Source organism: Euprymna scolopes, chromosome 15, assembly GCF_053919585.1.
Source record: "Euprymna scolopes isolate OS-2025 chromosome 15, ASM5391958v1, whole genome shotgun sequence".
Lineage (NCBI taxonomy): Eukaryota > Metazoa > Mollusca > Cephalopoda > Sepiida > Sepiolidae > Euprymna > Euprymna scolopes.
In genome coordinates this window covers 10999766-11021272 of record NC_136496.1, presented here as the reverse complement: position 1 = coordinate 11021272, position 21507 = coordinate 10999766, and the positions used below count along the sequence as shown (strand labels likewise).

The window sequence follows — 21507 nt, the reverse complement described above, 5'->3', positions numbered from 1 at the left end:
TTGAGTTTATTCGCAAGGGGATTTCACATGTGCTTCTACTTTTAGTTAAGAAGCGTTAATGCGCTCAGCTGTCTTTTTCCCTGAGGCTGTCACTTGGCTACAATGCTGAGTCTTAGCAAAAATATAACAAATCTGTGAACCGTTCAGCACTCCGCACCACACATTGTCTTTATAATCAGAACATCCTATATGTCTAACTTTCTGATGTCGCAATAGTCAATGAGATGCCAATATCTAGATCTCCCATGCGTCCAGGTGGTTTTGGTTCTATTGGATTGACGAAACACAGTATTAGTGATTAGGAGACCACGGGAGTTAGAGGTCTTTAGCAGCAGTAATCCCTTACCAACTCTATTTCTACCAATTGTTCCTTCCCAGATTTGGTAGTCTGCACCAACTCAAGCATTACAGTCACTAAGAATGACTAATTTATCCTTTTTAGAAAGTGTTATGAGAAGGCTTTCGAGTTTTTGATAGAACATGTCCTTAACGGCATCTAGATTGGTTATCGGTGGAGCATATGAACGGTTTAGTATATATATATATATATATATATATATATATGTGTGTGTGTGTGTGTGTGTGTGTGTGTGTGTGTGTGTGTGTGTGCATGTATGTATACATTATATTAAAAGAACTGCGGGTGTTTGTCCCCTATATACTTGGAAACGACTGGACCGACTTTTTACAATTATGATACGAAGATACTTGATGTGCCTGGGAGTTTCCCTGCGTAAGTTTTGTATTGGTATGTGTCTTTTATGTACTGAAAATCTATAATCGAAAAAATCCGATTAAAGAACAAATTTCAATGTTGACCAAAGTGAACATTTTATACAACTTAATATCGAAATTGCCTTTAATCACCATCAGAAAGGCCCAACTTATAAAATCAACTGTAGATTCTTTTATGAAACAAAACATGTTCGAAATGTATGTTTCTTTATAGAGCACAACTGAACTGTGATGTTTGGCCTTTGTATGTAACTTTTATTCAAATAATTATGTCAAAATAATCTAATAAAATCATCAGTTGATTCTTCGATAAGAAAGAGGCGCGATCCAAATGGATTTTTTTCTGTTAGGCGCACGATTCATCCATGATTTGCATTTTAAACTTAAAATGAAGCCATTATTTACAGACAGTTTCATAAAATCAACAGTAGATTCTCTACAGTGATCTGTAGACTACAATGTACGAGCTTTCTCTCAATGCCGCCAGCAGTAAGACTCCTCCCAATGCGGGGGAGCAATCAATCAGTTTGATTAAAACTCCTCCTCCAATTTTGGATCTAAAAACTTGAAATTTTAGATTACTTGAACATGGATCGAAATTCGGATCAAATTTAAAAAATGTGGCCTCTGCGGTCTTATACCAAATTCGCCAGCCAATTTTTTGGCTAAACAATCGAAATTTTATATTAAGTGTATTCAGACATAGGGCAAGCTTTGTAAGTTTTTTTTCGACTTTGCAGACTCTACGAAACTCCTCCGCTAATTTTGGATCCAAACACTTGAATTTTTAGATGTAGTGTACCTATACATTTTTTTATTCCATTTTCACCCCAAACAAGGCACAGTGCCACTTTGAAGCAGGGGGCTACTATCAGGGACTTCATTAGCGGGGTCATTATGAAGGGAGATGAGTAGAAAGATGTTTGTTAACATTACACTTGAACTTCTGCATATCAGTGCAGTTGGGAAAGCAGAATCCCGGAAGGGAGTTCCAAAGACCCGCAGTTCTGGGGAAGAAACTATTGGAGTAAAAGTTTTTCTTGCACCTAGGGATCTCTACTGTAAAGGGATGAGACTTAGTAGCTTGGGTTTGTCGGGGGTAGTTACGTCGGGGAGGTACAAGTGTTTGCAGTTTGTCAGAGCATTCACCATTAACGTATTTGTAGAACAGGCAGAGGGATGTCACATCTGGTCGATGGGACAGAGGCTGAAGCCTAGATGACAGTTCAGGACCTATCAGTTTGGCGACTCTCTTTTGAACCCTGCCCAGGAGCGAGAGACAAGCAGCAGATGCACCAGCCCAGATGTGACAACAGTGCTCCATACATGGGCGAATGGTGGCCTTATAGAGGTATAGGATACTGTCAGGCGTAAGTAGTTTTCTAGCACGATAAAGGGAGCCAGCCTTCCATGCAGCAGCCTTGGCAATGCTCTCAATGTATCTATTCCAGTTCATATTCCCTGTAAACGTTAGGCAGAGGAGTTTAAAAGAAGTACTTTCAGGCAATGTGTTCTTGGCCATTGCTATTGGTGGTAGAGAAGGTTTCTTGTAGTTATTGAAGGAAACAAGCTTAGTCTTAGCAGCATTAAATGTGACCATCCATTTTTGTCCCCATTCCACTACAGATTGGAAGTCATCCTCTAGTGTTTCTGGCATTTCCTTGGATATGTGTTCATTTGTTTTCCCCTCATATCTGTTATAGAGAGTGGTATCATCGGCAAATATACCGATCTCCGAAACAATTTTATCAGGGAGGTCATTTATTAATATCAGGAATAATAGAGGTCCAAGGATAGACCCCTGAGGTACTCCCGCATTTATGTCATATTGTTTAGATGTACGACCGTCGAGGAAAACTTTGATTTTTCTATTACTTAAGAAGGATTTAATTACATTATGAATTCTTCCAGTGATTCCATATGATCTAATTGTCCTTAGAAGATCATCGTGCCATACCCTGTCAAAAACCTTAGGTATATCAAGGGCTACCGCTCTACCCTCCCCTGTTTTTTCCAATGAACGGTATATACGTTCAGAAACCACAGTTAAGATATCTGCTGTTGAACGGGCTTGCCTGAATCCATATTGTTTGTCAGTAAGGAGTTTAGCAGCTGTTAGGTGCTGTACTAGGGCTTCATTAACTGAGGACTCAAATATTTTGGCGAAAAGCGGGAAGAGGCTAATGGGGCGATAATTTGATGGGTCAGTTCTTTCACCAGAATTCTTGAAGACTGGTACCACAGAGGCGGTTTTCCAGCAGTCGGAAAAGCAAGATTCGTTAAGGCATTTATTGTAAAGTTTGGAGAGAACTGGAGCAACCTCGGAAGAGTCTTTTTTTTAATAGCACAGCCGGGATGAGATCTGGTCCACATGCTTTTGAGGTGTCTAGGTTTTTTATAATTGCATGCACCTGAGAAAGGGTGATTTTCAAATCGTCTAGTGTGGCGTCTGTTCGCAGAGAAAAATCAGGGAGGGTGTGGTGTACCGAGTTCAGTGTGGAGTTTGAGGCAAACTGACAGGCAAGCAGATTAGCCTTGTCAGTTGCCGTGCAAGCAACCTCATGATTGTTTGAATGTGGGGGAATAGTTGACTGTCTATTATTTACTACGCTGTTGTAGATTTTCCAAAACACGAGTCAAACTTTTTAATATACATAGGGCCCGAACAAAGTCGGGCTGAACTGCTAGCAATAATAAAAAAAATGAATTGTTCGCACAAGAAATACTATAAAGATACTAATTTCCTAACCTCATGGAATTTCTAGATATTAATTTCGTTATTTGAGGAAGCTATTAGCTATTAGCTTTTTTCAGGATGAAAACAATTAAAAACAATAGTTAGCTAGAATGTTGCTGGTTAGCACAAAAACAAAGAGCATCAAACTTTTAAATAAGTAATGTGTTATATATATATATATATATATATATATATATATGTATATATACACTAATTAAATGACAAGTATGATGGCGATACTGCCAGAATAATCTTGTCGTATAGTAATTATAGCTTGTAGAGGAATATAAGACCTTAATTTAAACCTCCAAAGTACGTTGTGACACTTGTACTTTTTGTCATATAGCCAGACAAAACTTATCCGGTGATGTTCTTTCATTTTTAGCAACTGAAAACTGTTTAAATTTTAAATTCCAAAAGATATATAAGATGGAATGTATATAATGTAACGATATAATGTTCCGTTTTCGTACAAAACTTATAGGTAATCTCTACATTTAAAAAAAAAGAGATCACGTTAAATCATATATTGTCGTTGGTCTGTAAAACGTTACTATTTAAGATATCAACTATACACATGGACAAAACGTAAGAGAAAACGTGAAATAAAAAATAAATTAGCAGACAAAAGTGCAATGGAAAAAAGCACATAAATGGTTGAAGCAATAATTTAAAAGGAACCTTGATAGTTTACAAATGATAATAATAATAATAATAATAATAATAATAATAATAACAATAATGATAATAATAATGATAATAATTATAATGATGATAATAATAATAATAATATTAATAAAAATAAAAATAATGATAATAATAATAATAATAATAATAATAATAATATGAAAAATAATGATAATAATGATGATAATAATAATAATAATGGTAATAATTATAAATATAATATTAAAAATAATGATAATAATAATGATAATAATAATAATAATAATAATAATAATAATAATAATGTGATTTGAAATCAGTTGATTTACATATGTGAACAAATACATCATATAAAAAAACGAATAAAATGGAAGATTTCGCACCAGAAAAATTACATTGTAATTGTCGAGGTCGTGCGAATGTTGTCAATCTTTTTTTCTTATTAATTTTATTAGATTGCATTCTATTTCGGCATGACGAAAAGTAAAGTTTACTCAGACGAGAGTTGGATCTTTTACAGTCATTGCCGACATGTTATGGACAACTTCTCATAAGCACTCGGAAGCAGGACTTTTTGAAAATATCGTCAAGTTATGGAGAATATTAAATTACAATTCAATGTGAAATTAATTGAGAAATGACGCTGTTAAGTTATAGAGAAGTTTAAATGTGGATTCAAAGGTGGGATTTTCGAAAATTGTTTGCTTTCTAAAATTGAGAGATTAAATTGCGATTCGAGTCGAACATTTTGAAAATCTAAGTCGTCGCTTTAGGGAAATGTTAAATTATAATTCAGATCGGACTTTTGAGACGTGGTGTCGTCAAGTTATGAAGAGAGATAGTTACATTTCGAGCCGGATTGTTCTTTTAGAATTGGCGTCGATGCGTATTAAGAACTAGGTATGTCTAGCCGTCTACGGAGGGTTAGTTGTATCTAGCCGTGAAATGAGATCTAGTTGTGTTTAGTTGTGTCGTAAGCCCTAGTTTTATCTTGCCGTATAGTGAGTGCCAGTTGTGTCTAGCTGTATGGCGAGGTCTAGTTGTGTCTAGTCGTGTATAAAAGGCTGGTTGTGTTCAGCCGTATAGTAATAGTCAGCTACGTTTTGTGTCGTATTGAGACCTAGCTGCTCTGGTACCTTGTATTGAGTGTCAGCTCCGTATGATGCCTTGTATTAGATGAAGATGTGTCTAATGCCGTGAACTAACAGTCAGTTTTGCCTGGTTCAGTGTATTGAAAGCCCTAGAGATCTGAGCAGGATTTGCATATGAATCATTTTAAAAGATCATTGGAGCGTATGGCTTGAAATGCATTCATTTACGTATGTGGGAGTAATGTCTTTATAACAAGAATTGGGAAGGACAACAGCTCAGTGTTGTGCACCGAAGAGAACACGTCGGAATTTATTGAAGTCGTGCGATTACAGTCATTACTTTTATTTTCTTATACGATCTTATTAGATTATAAATACTACTATTAATACTAGTACTACTACTACTGATAACAGATAAATACAAAAACAAAGATTAATAACTGGTTATTTAGAATTGCGTTGAAATCGATGACTGTAGACACGTTGAAAGTTGAAGATCACCAAAGTCTAAAACGAACAAGAAAGCAATCGCACAAACAAGCGCAAATGTTTCTTTTCAAACTTGCCTCTAATGACGTTAGACTCTCAGACTAAAACCAAAATTCAACTTGATGGATTGCTAATTGAACAATCATGCAACGTGATAAATAGCGAAATAAAATTAAAATAGCCGCAAGCGTTTCGCATTGTTGTGAAGAATATTATTTTCTGGATGATTAATGCAGCATTATTGCGAAAAATTGGATTTCACGGTAAAAGCTTGTTAGGCTACCCAGAGATTGTTTCTACGTATTCCTTTTAATCTGAATATTCCAATCATATAGCAAAGATTTCATTTTTATTTTTAAGTGGTCAATGGAGAGAATAACAATTTGAAAACACTAAGAGAAAGAGAGAGAGAAAGAGTTATACATATAATTAAAGGAAGGTGGGTCACTTTGTGAGTTAATTAGAAATTATGACAAAGTCGGCAAAATCACGTTGACACACCGGTTCCCATTAGATCACCGAACTAAAACAACGTTGAACCTGGTCAATACTTAACTAGGTGACCATTTGTGCATTCCAGGAGCTGTATATGCTCTCTGCTTATCTCGGCATTGTTTGCAGTCGTCCTGATTTCTCCTTGCCACTGGACCCATGCAGTGCCGGTTCAAAAGAGGCGTGGTAAGGGATCGCACAACCCTCGCCTCGTAATTACACACGCAGGTACCCATGCTGCTGTGACCTGACATACTTATATGGAATAAGTCAGAGAGAGTTGCAACCTTGATTGAAGTGAGTGTTCCTAATGATGGCGGTCTGAACAGAGCTGAAAGAGAGAAACAGACCAAATACCAAGGTCTCATTTATGGTATGAAAAGAAACTGGAACCTAAAGGAGATATCAATCATACCAGTTATCATAGGTGCCACAGGACTTATGAAGAAGAACCTGAGGTCCTACCTAACTAATATTCCTGGAGAACCAAGTGCAAAAGAGATTCAGACAATTGCACTTAAGGGAACAGCGAGATTAATAAAAAGAGTTCTCGGTTGGTTTCAATAAAAAAAAGCGGGGCAATGTTGGCAGCTGGTTTGGCTGCCCCATACCCGGCATTACAATCTTCAAAGGAAGAAAAAAAAGAAGGAGTGTCCATTCTCTTTCTCTTATTAACAAATTCTAAGCATTAAAACGGAAGACTTTTTAAACCTAATTTCTTAATCCATGGAGTATGTTAGGTATTATGGTATAAAAAAATTCCAAAAGCTTGGTGATTAACTAATCCTTAGTATGATATACTATACCATAGCCTATCGAGGTGGTCAACGAGATGGACTAACTATCTGGGTGTTTCAAGTTCGAAAGAAAATTCGTTCCATATAAATCTTGTCCACTTAAGATGTTGGCAAACATCTTGTGGTCCTTCCTGCAAGTATCCGATGTTTTCTTAGGAGAATTATTGGCTTTCTTAGAGCAGAGTACCCTGACAGTTGCTTATGCCTTTATTCAGAAATTTTGTTCGTCGGACGTTATCGGAGGACTCTTTCTCAGCGATATAAATGACTGCATATTACAAATAATTAAATTACAAAAGATCAGGCTTTCTCCAAGCAAGTAAAGTTCCTCAATAGTTGCTGCGCGCTTTTCTAACTACGTGGCAAGAATATCGCTTCAGAAACATCTTTTATTATGAAAGGTCAAATAAAAACTATAACTTATTTCTATGTTCTTTAATTTTGATAAAGAATTTATTTTTATTTCGATACATCGCTTCACAGTATAAATTGGCTTTAGGATATTTAAATAAGGAAAAAGCTTTATAATAATTAGTAGGAAAAGGATGAGGATGAAGTTCTACAAACATTCAGATTAGGACGTCATCAAACGTCGAAGAATATTGCTTGACTAAAACCTAACTTTCACTAGAAAAATATCTTTAAAACCTATGCCAAACTGAGAATAGTGAATATGATAATTAATATATATATATATATATATATATATATATATATATATATATACTAGCAAAATACCCGTCGTTGACTGGGTTCAAAAACAGCTCACAGAAAATGGACTCTGATTTATGAAAGTATGATAGGTTATGAAAAAAGAAGGGTTGTAAATTTGGGTTGAATTTGGGGGTATCAAAACCAAAGCAAAATATGATCAAAGTAAACCTAATATAGATAAACCCCATGATTTATTATACCATACCTGTTCACACTGAAATATTCTGTGGATCTATATTAAAAAACCTTGTTAAACTTTGTGATATATTTCCATTCTATGGAGGTCGGGTGCGAACGAACACCCCATAATTGTGTTATATCAGATTTCTTCAAGCACTACACACAGACACAGACACAGACACACAGACACAGACACACAAGCACAGACACACACACACACGCACACACACACACACACATATATATATATATATATACATAATAACTTTTAGTCATTCAATAAATTTAAAAATTTATGACGTGAAATGATTAAATTTCAAATCCAAAGATTTTTATTATTCTATGTAAAACAAAGAATACATTTATATCTGTGTGTGTTTTTTTTGTGTGTGTGTTTGTGTGTATATGTCTGCGTATGTATGTGTGAGTGCGTATGCATACATATTATATATTTATTTATGTATATATATCTTATATATATATATATATATATATATAAGATATAACAATAGACAAGACACTCATACTCCCTTATTTTTTATATATTAAAGAAATATACATATATATATATATACATATATATATCTATATATATATATACACACATTTAGTATAAGACTATTAAGATATCAATATAAGAACTTTGTGTTTTTTATTTATACGTACTTTCAATTGCCGTTAGTAAATATATATATATATATATATATATATATATATATATATATATATATATATACTAGCATGGGTACCCGGCGTTGCTCGGGTGTTTGGAGGTGTATGCTGTGCAAAAAAAGCAAAAAGACGGTTAATTTTTTAAAACTTTGACCCCTATTATGACCCCTTAAAATTTATAGTTTCGGGCTCAAATCACTTTATTAAGTTAGATCCAGGTTCAAGGAACCTATATCTAAAATTTCAAGTGTCTAGACCCAAAATTGTCGGAGGAGTTTGGTAGAGTTCTTAAAGGTCAAATCGTTGAAATTTGACCCTTTACAGCCAAATTTCTGGCTGACACCCGTCACATCGATTTTCCCAAATCTCAGTACCCGGTATTTCTAATTTCGAGTCTATAGACTAAAAATTGACAGAGTTATTGCGTAGGGAAATGTACACAGACAGACAGACACACAGACTCACAGACAGACAGACAGACAGACAGATATCGCACCGTGTGTGTTTCTGTGTATGTATGTGTGTATTGGGGTGGAGAGGGCTCCCATAAACCGTAGTGAAGGCAACCTTTTTAGGAGAAGCAAATCTCTGAATTAAAAAAAAAAAACATAAAGCGGGAGATCAGTACCCGCATTAAGCGGGTCTGCAGTTTAACTTGTTGCTGGTTGTCTTGCTCTTGCTTGTTGTTGGATCTCAACATTTTGAACCGAGAGAGAGAGAGAGAGAGAGAGAGAGAGAGAGAGAGAGAGAGAGAGAGAGAGAGACGTAGCTGTCGTACAAAGCTAAGACTCTGTAACATCATCTGTGTACAGATACTCCCTCAGGCATTTGTCTATAAAAATGGTCCTGTGGCGATGGTAAAGTTTTGACGTGTGGAGGCTTGAAATGCTGGAAGCATGTAATAATTGATTTCTGTGACCGTTTTCAGTATCATGCCTGCTTCAGCGTGTGAATTCACCAGTAAGACTAAGCATTTTTGGGCTCATGGACATTTAGTGTCTGACGGAGTAGCACTCGTCTGACAAGACGTTGCAATCATCATTCATATATATATATGTGTATATATATATATATATGTATATATATATATATATATATATATATATATATATATATATATATATATAACGTGCATAAAAGTATACCTATAGACACTCGTGTTTCTAGCCTTCGTCAGCAGAGGTCAAGATCGAACTCATGACATCAGTATCCGCATACTTGACCGAGGTACCACCGTCGATTGCTACTTTAAGCATGGTTTCTGTTATCGCTTATACAGTTAAGATTTTGTTATTGGCATTTTTTAGCGATATTAACAACTTCTAAACGCTGTTTTTAAAGTGGTAATCGGCGGTAGTACTTCGGTTAGGTATTCAAATGCTGATAATGATGTAATGAGATCGACCCTGATCTGTGCTTACGAAGGCTAAAAAGACAGAAACACGCGTGTCTATACTTTTATGCACGTAAAAAATTTTAATAATAAAAATAAATAAATAAATACGTCCCATAAAAATAAGGGAGATTTATTCATATATATATAAATAACAATAAGAGCTTATAGTTCTTAAAATAAACACTAAGTTAGCGGGGGGGGGGAACAACGTTTGGAAGTTGTTAATATCGCTTAAAAAAGGCTAATAACAGAATCTTAACATATATATACATACACACACACACATATATATATATGCATATATATATATATATATATATATATTCAGAAAAAGGCAACGAAGGGAACTATAAAACACTAATTCCAATAGAAGTCTTAAATTGAGACTGCTATGTTCAACTTGATTTTTAATTTTTAATGTGAAATGTTTTATCGCCTTTGGCTAAGTAGTTATCGACACAAATCGAATACCTGGAGATGCAAAGTGCGTATTCAGTTGATTTCTGTGAAATAAACTTCTCATATTGTATTGAACATCCTGCCAAGAAATTAGAAAAATGAACCACAATTCCTATACGTTTTCCCTAACATGTCTGCCGCATCCTCTGCTCGATTCGCCATTTCTAGATAAATAGTTTGCTTTATGTGCGTATACTTACGGCAGTTGTGTTCGTCACTTCGGTCATAACAATTCGGTCGACCGTCGCACCGGCGTCGCTTGTCGATGCAAATGCCGTCGTTGCACCGGAATTGTTCAGGTTTACAAGCGGGGAATGCTATCAGAAAGAGAAACGGAAAATTAAATTAATTATTCGATATATATATATATATAAATACAAAATTATATCGTTCTATCATGCGGTAATAATTTATGAACAAAATAAACTTTAAACAGACTTCAAGATAAATCGGAAGTAAACGCAGGTAAACCAGGACGCTTTATTGAAAGGCACATATATTCAAAGATTACTCTAAGAATGAATGAATAAATATCATATCTTAGACGGTTTGAGATTTCAAATTTGAGGACATTAAATGTCAAACTTATAGGTATAATTATTGAAACTTAACTTCGAAAGAACATCTCGAAACATTAAAATAAAATGTCTAATGCGCCGTACAACTTCAAACAATTTGTTAAGTAATTTGTGCTCATTAAAATATATTTATTTATTTATTCTAAGCGTATTGAATATTAAAAATATTAAAAATTGATATTATTTAATTGGAATTCATTATTGAGATGAGTATTATTTATTAATTTTTATTTATTGCGGACTATTATCCTTATTTTTCTTAGTTGTTTCCCGACGTTTCGGCCAACTAATCATCTGGCCTTAGTCAGGTGGTAACCGCGACGGATAGGAACTCTGAATCTCCTGACTGCATTCACTGCAATTACTGCCTTCCGTAGTTGTTGTCTCACGTCGTTTTGACCCAGTAAGCCTCTGGTCGGCTTTGGGTAGGATTAAAACCGCTATCTGCAGACAATTCTCACCTGGAAACGGAGAGATTCAACATCTCTATCAACTGAAAAAGGCAGTAATTGCAGTGGATGCAGTTAGGAGATTCAGAGTTCCTATCTCGTCGCGATTACCACCTGACGAAGGTCAGAGGAACAGTTGGCTGAAACGTCGTCAAACAAGTATTTTTTCCTTTTTGAAAAAAATACTATTTGAATTCGTCAAAACTGTACAAATTTGCGTTCAGTTTTTCTTTTATTTTCAATACAATTCTGAAAATTTGTAGTTATCTCCCTTGCTAATAAATTTAAAATGAAAAATTTTGGCATTCCAACGATAAAAACTGATCAACCGTACATTAGAACAGCGTTTTAAAGTAATATAAACGATAAGTAATTATTCTAATTAGAAGTAAAATATAACAAAAGACAGACTGACTCAAATTGAAACAGATTTTATAATAGAGATAAAAATTCTCTATATATATACGTTTATAAAAAGTAATTTTCTCTTTTAACCTTTTTGATAATTTTCTATTTTAATTTATTATAATTTATTTATTTAGAAACATAAAATTAATAACTTAGTTATTATTTAATTTTAATTTTAATTTAATTTTAGTTTTAAATATTCCCAGGAATATCTGCTTTACACAAGACTAAAATGCTAGATTTATTTTGGTGTCTTTAACTGCTCCCCCTATTTTTGCTGATGAAGAGACTTTGTTTTTAAAGGACAAAATTTTTGTCAATTAATTGTCAAAATTCATTGTCAATTTTAATAAAATGAACACGTTTCTGAAACGATCGTACAATCTAGTGGATTTTGTTTGTTTTTTTCTTTTGGAACTGATTTTTAATTCAAAATTATGAATCGTTTAATTCAATATGTATATATATATATATATATATATATATATATATATATATATATATAGTCTTTGAAGTTTTTAACCTTTAAAACTATACGAAACAATAACTATAATAATACCAATAACTTATTTTTCAAGGGATCATCAGTTGTTTACCATGAAACCCTGTTTCAGGGATTTAAAAACACAACAGTATATTACATCATGGCTCCCCAGCAGTGTTGATCAAACACCACCACTCTTAATCTTAGGAAGAAGACATGTTACAAATATTTGATCCAATTTCCTATTCTTAATTGCAATTACTAACCTTTCCATACTATAAAAATGAATTTCTTACCTGTGCGATTCATCAATTTCCACATTTAAAATGGATACATTTTTTAATTCTTTAATTTATTAATCTTGTATTCATAAGATTAGGATTAATCCATTTAACTGCTTATCACCCCCACTATGATTAGTATTTAATATGTTTACATTCTTATTTAAAATTAGATATATAAAAGTTAAAAATATTTTTACATATATACATTTTTTTTAATATAAATTTATTATATGTAATTATAAATACATTTTATACATTGCTAATATAGTTTTAGATTTCCTTTATTAATATGGACTGGTTTATCTTAAACGATTCAAGCATCAGGATAACGATATATATATATATATATATATATATATATATATATATATATATATATATATATATATACACACCTACGCGAGATTGCCAGGTCGGAATATACGTCGTATCTGACATGTTAGATTACAGCGTATATGAGGTTATTTGCTATGGCATTTCCTGTCATGTCGTCATCTACTATGACGTCATATCTGACTTTTTGGGAACAAATATAAAAACACATCATCTGTTATGATGTTATATATGACGTATATAGTAAACAAACAAATAAAACGAAAAGAATATGGTTTATATATATATCTGTATATATATGTATAAATATGTATATATATATGTATATATATATATATATATATTATTTGGACAATATTGCAAAATTATTTGTACAATATTGCAAAATTATTTGTACGATATTGCAAAATTATTTGTGCAATATTGCAAAATTATTCGTACAATATTGCAAAATTATTCGTACGATATTGCAAAATTATTCCTACAATATTGCAAAATTATTCGTACGATATTGCGAAATTATTCGTACGATATTGCAAAATTATTCGTACAATATTGTAAAATTATTCGTACGATATTGCCAAGTTATTCGCAACAAAAACACAAAGATATGTTACGTGAATTAAAAACATTACATACGCTTTATTTTAAAAAAAGTATTTGCATATGACGTTTTTTAAGTTTGTTCATTGAAAGTATTTAAACGTGCAATATTATTAGTTGTGTGTTTTAAGAAATGTGAAATTTCGAATAGAAAGAAAATATACGATTAAAATGTTCAATCAACCTACTATTACCCAACGGCCAACGAGACAAATGTGGCTAGAGATTCGGACCGAGTTAACTTAGGCTCAACCGCCGCATCGGAACCTAGCCCAAAGAAACCCAACACCCAATGTTAGACTCGTCGGACTTATCACAAGTTTCGCCTCCGTGGGCATGAGCAAATGCTCAAATTGCGTAACGCGGGAGAGTCTTATCGTCAGATAGCTTCACGCTTGAGGAAAGTAAAATACTGTTGGAAGCGCCACAATGCGCAATAGTCCAAGCATTAATAACGTGCAAGTAAATACCACAGCTGCTCTCGGCATTGAAGGTAATGGTATATCGGGATCGGAAATAGCTATATCTCAAGAGACAATGCATGATGATAGATGTCATCACAAAGGAAATAAGAAATGAAGTATATATATATATATATATATATATATATATATATATATTAGCAAAAGTACCCGTCATTGATTAGGTTCAAAAACAGCCTACAGAAAATGGACTCTGATTTATTAAAGTATGATAGGTTATGAAAAGGAAGGGTTGTAAATTTGGGTTGAATTTGGGGGTATTAAAACCAAAGAAAAATATGATGAAAGTAAAAATAAAATAGATAAACACCATAATTTATTATACCATACCTGTTCACATTGAAACACTTATCACACTATTCTGTGGATCTATATTAAAAAGCCTTCTAAAACTTTGTGACATATTTCCATTCTATGGAGGTCAGAGGCGAACGAACACCCCCATAATTTTATTATACCATATTTCTTCAAACAGAAACATAATTATCAAAGTATACTTACGCAGATATATATGAAAAGTCTTTATTAGAGTTTGTGCCTATTTCCATTCTATGGAGGCCAGGCGCGAACGCAGTTCCCACAATTTTATCATACCATCCCTATTTAAGTTAAAACATACTTATCAAAGTATTCTTATGTACATCTATATCAAAAAAACTTGTAAACGTTTTTTTTTTTAATTTTAAAATTTTTTATTTCCATACTTTGTGGACCAGGCGCGAACGCAGACCCCACAATTTTAATAAACCACTGTTTTGCCAGATCAGATGTGTCTCGATACATCTTCTATCATTATATGTAATCAGTTTTTTTAAAATAGTCAACTATATAGGTGCCTATTTGTGACCAGAAACACATACACATACACACACATACATTCAGCTTTATATTATAGATATATATAATTCTTCAGGATATTTTTTTATTTAACAATTAGTTGGTATGGAAACCTGTGATTATAAGATTTATAAAATATTACTGGCGGTAATATTCTATAAGTTATCTCATCTAAATAAGAATTGCTCGATATGCAAGATAGAGCAAATAAATTAAATTGTGATTCAATGAATTTCAAAAAACCCTTATTGAAATAAAGTGGTTCAGTTTCATATCAAAGCTTTTTATTATTCTACGCAAGACAAAGAATACGGTAGAAAATTAATCTCCTTAATCTATAGGGTTTCGATGTCTACCATCTCATCAGAGGAGAGAAAATATTAGTAAATATTTATAAAGGTATGTACCCAGTGAGACATAGAAAGTCAAAGTCAAAATAATTAATTAATCAGAAGCCCTGTAGCAAGAGGATGTGAAGAAAAGGATATGAAAATTGTAGATCCAGATTGTGTGGTAAAACCTATGGTGGGGGTTCTTTACAGCAGTTGCGTAATAAGATCCAAGTTGTATATTGGGTAATCCGCATAGCTGAGTAGATATCTGAATCGGGAAGTTCTTGTATAAATTTGTTTGTGGGTCCAATTCAAAGTCTGGCGGAAGCCTTATCATTAGAATTCTATATTATTATTAGTGGGATGAGGTGTTAGTTGTAGGGAGAGGAGGTAGTGGTGAAAGGTAAGAAGTGGGGTGAACACATGTGCATATATATCTATATATATATACATACACACGCACACGCATATACATACACATACACACACATATGTATACACATAGAATAGATATCTCTTTAAATAAAGTTCAAAGACCCATAAAAAAGTTTGACCGGTCGCTTAATTGAAGTCAGGTTGTGTACTGGATATAGAGACAGGGCAAGGGAAGGAAAGGGGAACAAGAAGAAACATAGAGATAAGAATAAAAAGAAAAAGAAATTAGTATAGAATTCAACAACCTACAAGGAGGGCTATACAGGGATGACGCATTATTCGTCACCTCCGCGAGACCAAGACAATACAACAACACTATAAAAAAATGCATGATTTTTCCAAAATTTTGGATTAACAATCAATGTCGACCCAAATAAAAAACTTCCAACTTTTTAGATGTATTTTTAAATCTATGTTATGAATCTTACACGATAAACACCCGTCAAGCTGAAACCACTATCAATAATTTTCCTCACTGTGCCTAAATCAAAACGTAGATTCCATGAACAAAGCTTCTTTCGTAGAACTGCACGCAGTGGAACTTTTGCCTGTTTCCCACCTGACTACAACTTGAATGTTTTCAAGTCCAACATAAACAAATTCCTGATGAACCACTCCCTTAAGTAAGACACTTTACCAAATCTCCAATACTAACGACTACTACGATATGATCACATTGATTACTGTATACGCAATAACCCTTATCCCCGAGTGGCTTCCGGGCCTTGATAAGTCGTGACCTCCATGTAAAAAAAGCGCTAAACAGGATTCAGTGCTCAAGAATAATGGGATTGGGATCGCCTAGCATTTCGTTTCAACCCCGCTGATGATTACAATTTAAGCTACCATGCTCTCATTGTCGTTATAACTGAAAGGTGCCCGTACTATGTAGTTTACGAGAAAACAAAAAAAATAACAAAAAAAAAACAAAAACAGAACATAAAAAAACACAAACAAACGAATGTGTTGTGTTAACGGATAATAAATTACTGTTTGAACTTGAGGAATAACCAGAACCATTATAAACTTTGTTTGCTAGTTTTACTGCTGAGATCCAAGCATTTGCTATCTTCTCTCAAGAAATACAACTTTAAATAATATCATTGGCTGGGGCAAATTTTACACTTCAATTCATGCCAACGTTTTAGTTAAAGAGTAAATTTATATTAAAGCCGGATGTCTGCTCCCGTTCTTAGATAGTCAACATAAATGTCTACAAATGGATTTAATTAGTGAGAGCAATAATAAACTATATGTATGCTGCGGAATTTCAATTGGTGTAAAATGGCCCATTCCTTTCCAGCAGCAAAGCTACTTTATAAACTATATTTATATATTTAATGTATTTATTGAATACAGTAATTTAAATGATGTTATCTGATACATACAAAATGAAGTGGCATTCGTTATAGTCGAGGATCACCATCAACCTAAATATATTGTTCTTCATAGTAGAAATGCTCAATTAAATAAAATTGCAGAAACACATCAATGCTACGATACCATTCAATATCCAATCATTTTTTAAATGTATGATGTAAAGATGGTACCGATTGATATAACCTCAATGTTAACATTAAGAATTCAGTTAGTGGCAAAGAAATAAAAAAATGCAATGCAAGGAAATATTATTCATGATCAAAGGGAATAAAAATGTTATAAGGGACATAACTACGTATCGAACCGAATACGAAACAAGGTAAAATAATATAATAGACATCTTATTTTGACTGCATGGCGTAACACACGTAAGATAAGAAACGTTCATTTAATCTTTCTACTTCAAACCAAAGTATGAGCGACCGACCGACATATGGAGAAAGCCTCGCGTAGAGAGAAGAGGAATCATCTAAAAAAAATAAACAAACTAAAAAACAAACAAAAACAACTAAAATAAAACTTTGCAAAAACCTACAACAAATGTTTACAAGAAAAAAAGGGGAAATAATAAAGCAAGAAATGGCTTTTAGTCATGCTTCTGACGATGTTTCGATGGATTAAAAACATTTTGAAAACGTTGTTCCTTTTTGTTTTGTTGTTTTGCCTGTTCTTCACTGTCGTCTGCAATCGGAAGTCACCGGTTCGTGGTCCAATTAATTCCGGTTGTGGGGTTAAAGTACAAAGGGGTATACAGAAACTGGCGGACGGACGAATGGACAAAAAAATATGAAAATACCGGCAAAAACGACCGCAGGAAATAAACAGAAATGGGGAAAATTGAAATGTAAAAATGAAACGAAACGGTGGAAGAAATAGCGAAACACACACACACACACACACACACACACACGCACACACACACACGCACACACGCACAGACACACAATAAAAAAGATATAAAAGAAGGAAAGAAAAATGATGCATGAAAGATGGAAAGTTTGGATAATTCAATTTGAAGCTAAAAAGAACAGAACTCTAAACTAATCGGAATATCAACGAAATCAGGCGTAGGTTGTCTATCCCGGATAATTTCTGTCTAACTCGGGAATCTGCATGAAATATCAAAGGAAACTTGAGTTTTATTCTCACGTTTCGGCCGATATAATCTCCGACCATCTTCAAGAGTATCTTGAAAATCTTTCTGGCGAAACCGAAAATCTGCCCGAAATTTCGGAAACCTTTATTTAATTCACGGGGGTAACATGCCCTCGTTCCGTCAGCCATGGCTGGACAGAAGTACTAAGTAATTCGAAATTGTCTTATGAGTATCGTCCGTGGCAAAATAGATAAAATATTTGATACCATTCATTTGCAAGCAGCGGGTTGAAGGTTCAATCGTCAGTGCAGGCGATATACAGAATGCAATTGCGAATCACGTCCCACTTCTACCCGGTAATGGCTGTGTTATAAGGGGCATAACTACGTATCGAACCGGATACGAAACAGTGTATAAAAGAGCTACCATTTTAAGCTAGGGCGTCTTGTCTTGTTTGCAGTCTTGCGTCCTAGCAGTCTCGCGTCTTACACTCTACAAGTGTACTCCGGTTAACCAAGCTTCCCAGGAACGAGCGTTTAGCTCTCACACGCTAAGTTCCCTTTTCTTTACCTTCATTTACATTTATCTAACTTCAAAAGCAAGTAGCCATTTTGTATTTGTATTATTGCGAAGTACTAATAAACCTTCTTTTTGTTACGGCGTATTCTGTCATATTATTATATAACGTTGAAACCGGATATAACAAAAAGCAATTACATTTTGACATTCCGTCATTTGTTTCATCAATCGTAGATACTTATGCAAAAACGAATCAGAACGTTTGATGTTTATCCGATTGAATTAGATAAAGTCCAGCTTACGATGATAGACAATATTTATTCCTGGCCAATAATCGATGGATAAGCACGCTATAACAGCGCCTGTTTTCAGACAGAATTAAAATCGTAATAGATTTTATGGTAAAACGTAAAATGTTTGGGTCTGTGTGAATGTTTTATTCTTCGCATGCAGTTGATAAATGACACTTGTTCATCGTCTTTCTAGCAATTGAAAATTGTCAGTGTCAGTCCATATGCAATATTTCACACTGCATGTCAAGCTCTGAAATTATTGGTAAATAACAGATACTGGGGTGTATGCATTAATGATGCGTGTGACAGATTACAGCTTATTAAATTTTGTGCAGTGTTTGCAATTATATAAGTGTCGCAGAGGATTTTAATTTGAATACAGTTTGAATTGAGATTAAAAAATGCTTAAAATCAAAAAAGTTCCTGATTTCATCTGATGACGTTTCAAGTGGATATTTTTTTCAGTTTGAAAAATTTAACCCTGCCTCTTTAGCGATAACATGGACTGCTGTGTATAAGCAACAGTTTTATTGAATTAATTAATTTAATTATCTTTTAATTAGTTCATTTTTAAGAGAATCTTACAATTAAATATTATCTAATACATAAATGCTGCATTGATATGTACAAAATTCTTGTTTATGAATTCTCTAAATTTTCTTCATGTAAGGAAGTCACGTCAGCTTTTTTTTGGCGTAGCGTGAACGTGACGTCACGAAATCAAGTGCATAGAGAGAGATTAAGATCAGAAGAAAGAAAAAGAAGGAAATAGAAAAAAATGGAAAAACGCGTAGCGATTGGCAAATTATATTCAGCGATCACGTTATGTCTTCTCTCTCTTACTGTTTATTTCGAAAGTCGAACTTTTGAAAATTGTCGTCGTGCGAGATTGATTTATGGTATAAGTAGCTGAGCAGGGCTTGGTTCCCACCAGTTTTGGCAAATAGCAAACAGGATTCTGAACAGAAACGTGCGTTCTATCCCAACCATCATCAATAGACCTGAAATCATCTCGTTAGCATCAGACAAGGCCAAACTATTTGCCACGAACTTTTAAGCTAATTCTACCCTATGCGACCAAGGCCATCAACTACCCGTATTTCCTCCTATAACAGAAAACAGGCTATGTAACATACAAATATCTGTGCGTGAGGTCGCTAAGCTAATACGGAACCTTGATTCCAGTAAAGCAACTGGCCCTAGCGGCATTCCAATTATAGTGTTGAAAAAGCTTCAACTAGAATTTGCCCCCATACTTACAAAACTGTCGAAACTTTTTGAAAATTGCCGCCGTGCGAGATTGATTTATGGTATAAGTTTTTTCTGGTGTTGTGTACAGAGAGTCAGGCCTGTCTGGTGATGTATATTGAGATCAAACCGAGGTTTCGGTCAGGTAGAGAGATCAACAAACATTAAGAAATATGAGTAAATGGTTTGGTTGGATGGTTGTTTTTGTTTTACGGCATATCAACCCTTTTTAGGTCATTTAATTCCGAATCCAGTGATTTTGAATGAAAAGTTTTTAATAGAATATATTTGTATTTCAAGTCGATTTCTATTTAACCCATAGTTGGGACCCTAAGAGGTACTACCACTCCGGGTCAGAGTGGACCTGGGAGCAATGCCAATTAAAGGGTGGCTCCACACTCCCCGAAGTCCGCAAGTTCGGGTCTCACCACCGGATATAGTTTAAGGTCATATCCAGGACTGTAAATAGTTTGTGCACGCAGCTTAATATTACATCACAATATGATACAATGCCGAGTTGCCGTTTTAGTTATTTATAGCAGTCTTGAAGAAAACAGAATATCTGTTTAATACAGACAGCACCTCCTCTGAATGTCGACGGCTCTGTTGCAAGAAATAAATCTAGCTACTTTTCTAAAAGCAGAAGATGGCTTCTGAGGTTGAACATGTTCCAGACGTTGGTCCAAACCTGAACGTAAACCAATTCTTTGCATCCAGCAGTTAATTCTGACGATGTGTCATCATTTCGCCCAACCTATCTGTTATAGGTTAGCACTGCAACAAAGACGACCATTCTCCTTTACGGTTCAGAAACAAAATATATACCTTAGCACGTAAATCGATTCTTCTTACCACGTAAGCATAATTCAAATCCTTAATATCTAAAAAATTATTGTACTACAATTTCGAAAACTTCGTTTTTACATTCATTTCTCATGTCTAATACAATTACATATTGTAGACTGTTTCGGGCGAGTCATGCCTAGTAAGAAAGGCGTTAAACTAAAGAACAGGACACTTGAAAATAGCTGAAAATGTGATGAAAATTGCAATAAGAAAAATTGATTAAAACATTGTTCAAAACTAAACGGTTAAACATCTCAGAAATGTAAGCAACTTTTCGTATTACTATAACTTGTTATTAGTCTGGATATTTTGTGTAAATATTTTCAATGCCAAGGCCACATATATTCGCCATTATATATAGAATTGATCAAAAAAGCCAGGTCAAATCAATCAAGATTGGATCGTTAACGAGATTGGAAGGAAATTATTACAACTCATTTGGAAATTATCAATCAATTTGTTTGCGATTGAT

At 34.0% G+C, this 21507-nt stretch overlaps 1 protein-coding gene across 2 annotated transcripts in view; it reads right to left on the bottom strand.

The window, feature by feature from the left end:
• Positions 1-21507, bottom strand: part of LOC145293721 (G-protein coupled receptor GRL101-like) — a 761328-nt gene that overhangs the window by 422366 nt on the left and 317455 nt on the right. For both annotated transcript variants that reach the window (XM_080140164.1, XM_080140165.1), the window contains exon 9: positions 10629-10745. In XM_080140164.1, the coding sequence (XP_079996290.1) occupies positions 10629-10745 (117 nt within the window). The remainder of the gene's footprint in view (positions 1-10628; positions 10746-21507) is intronic.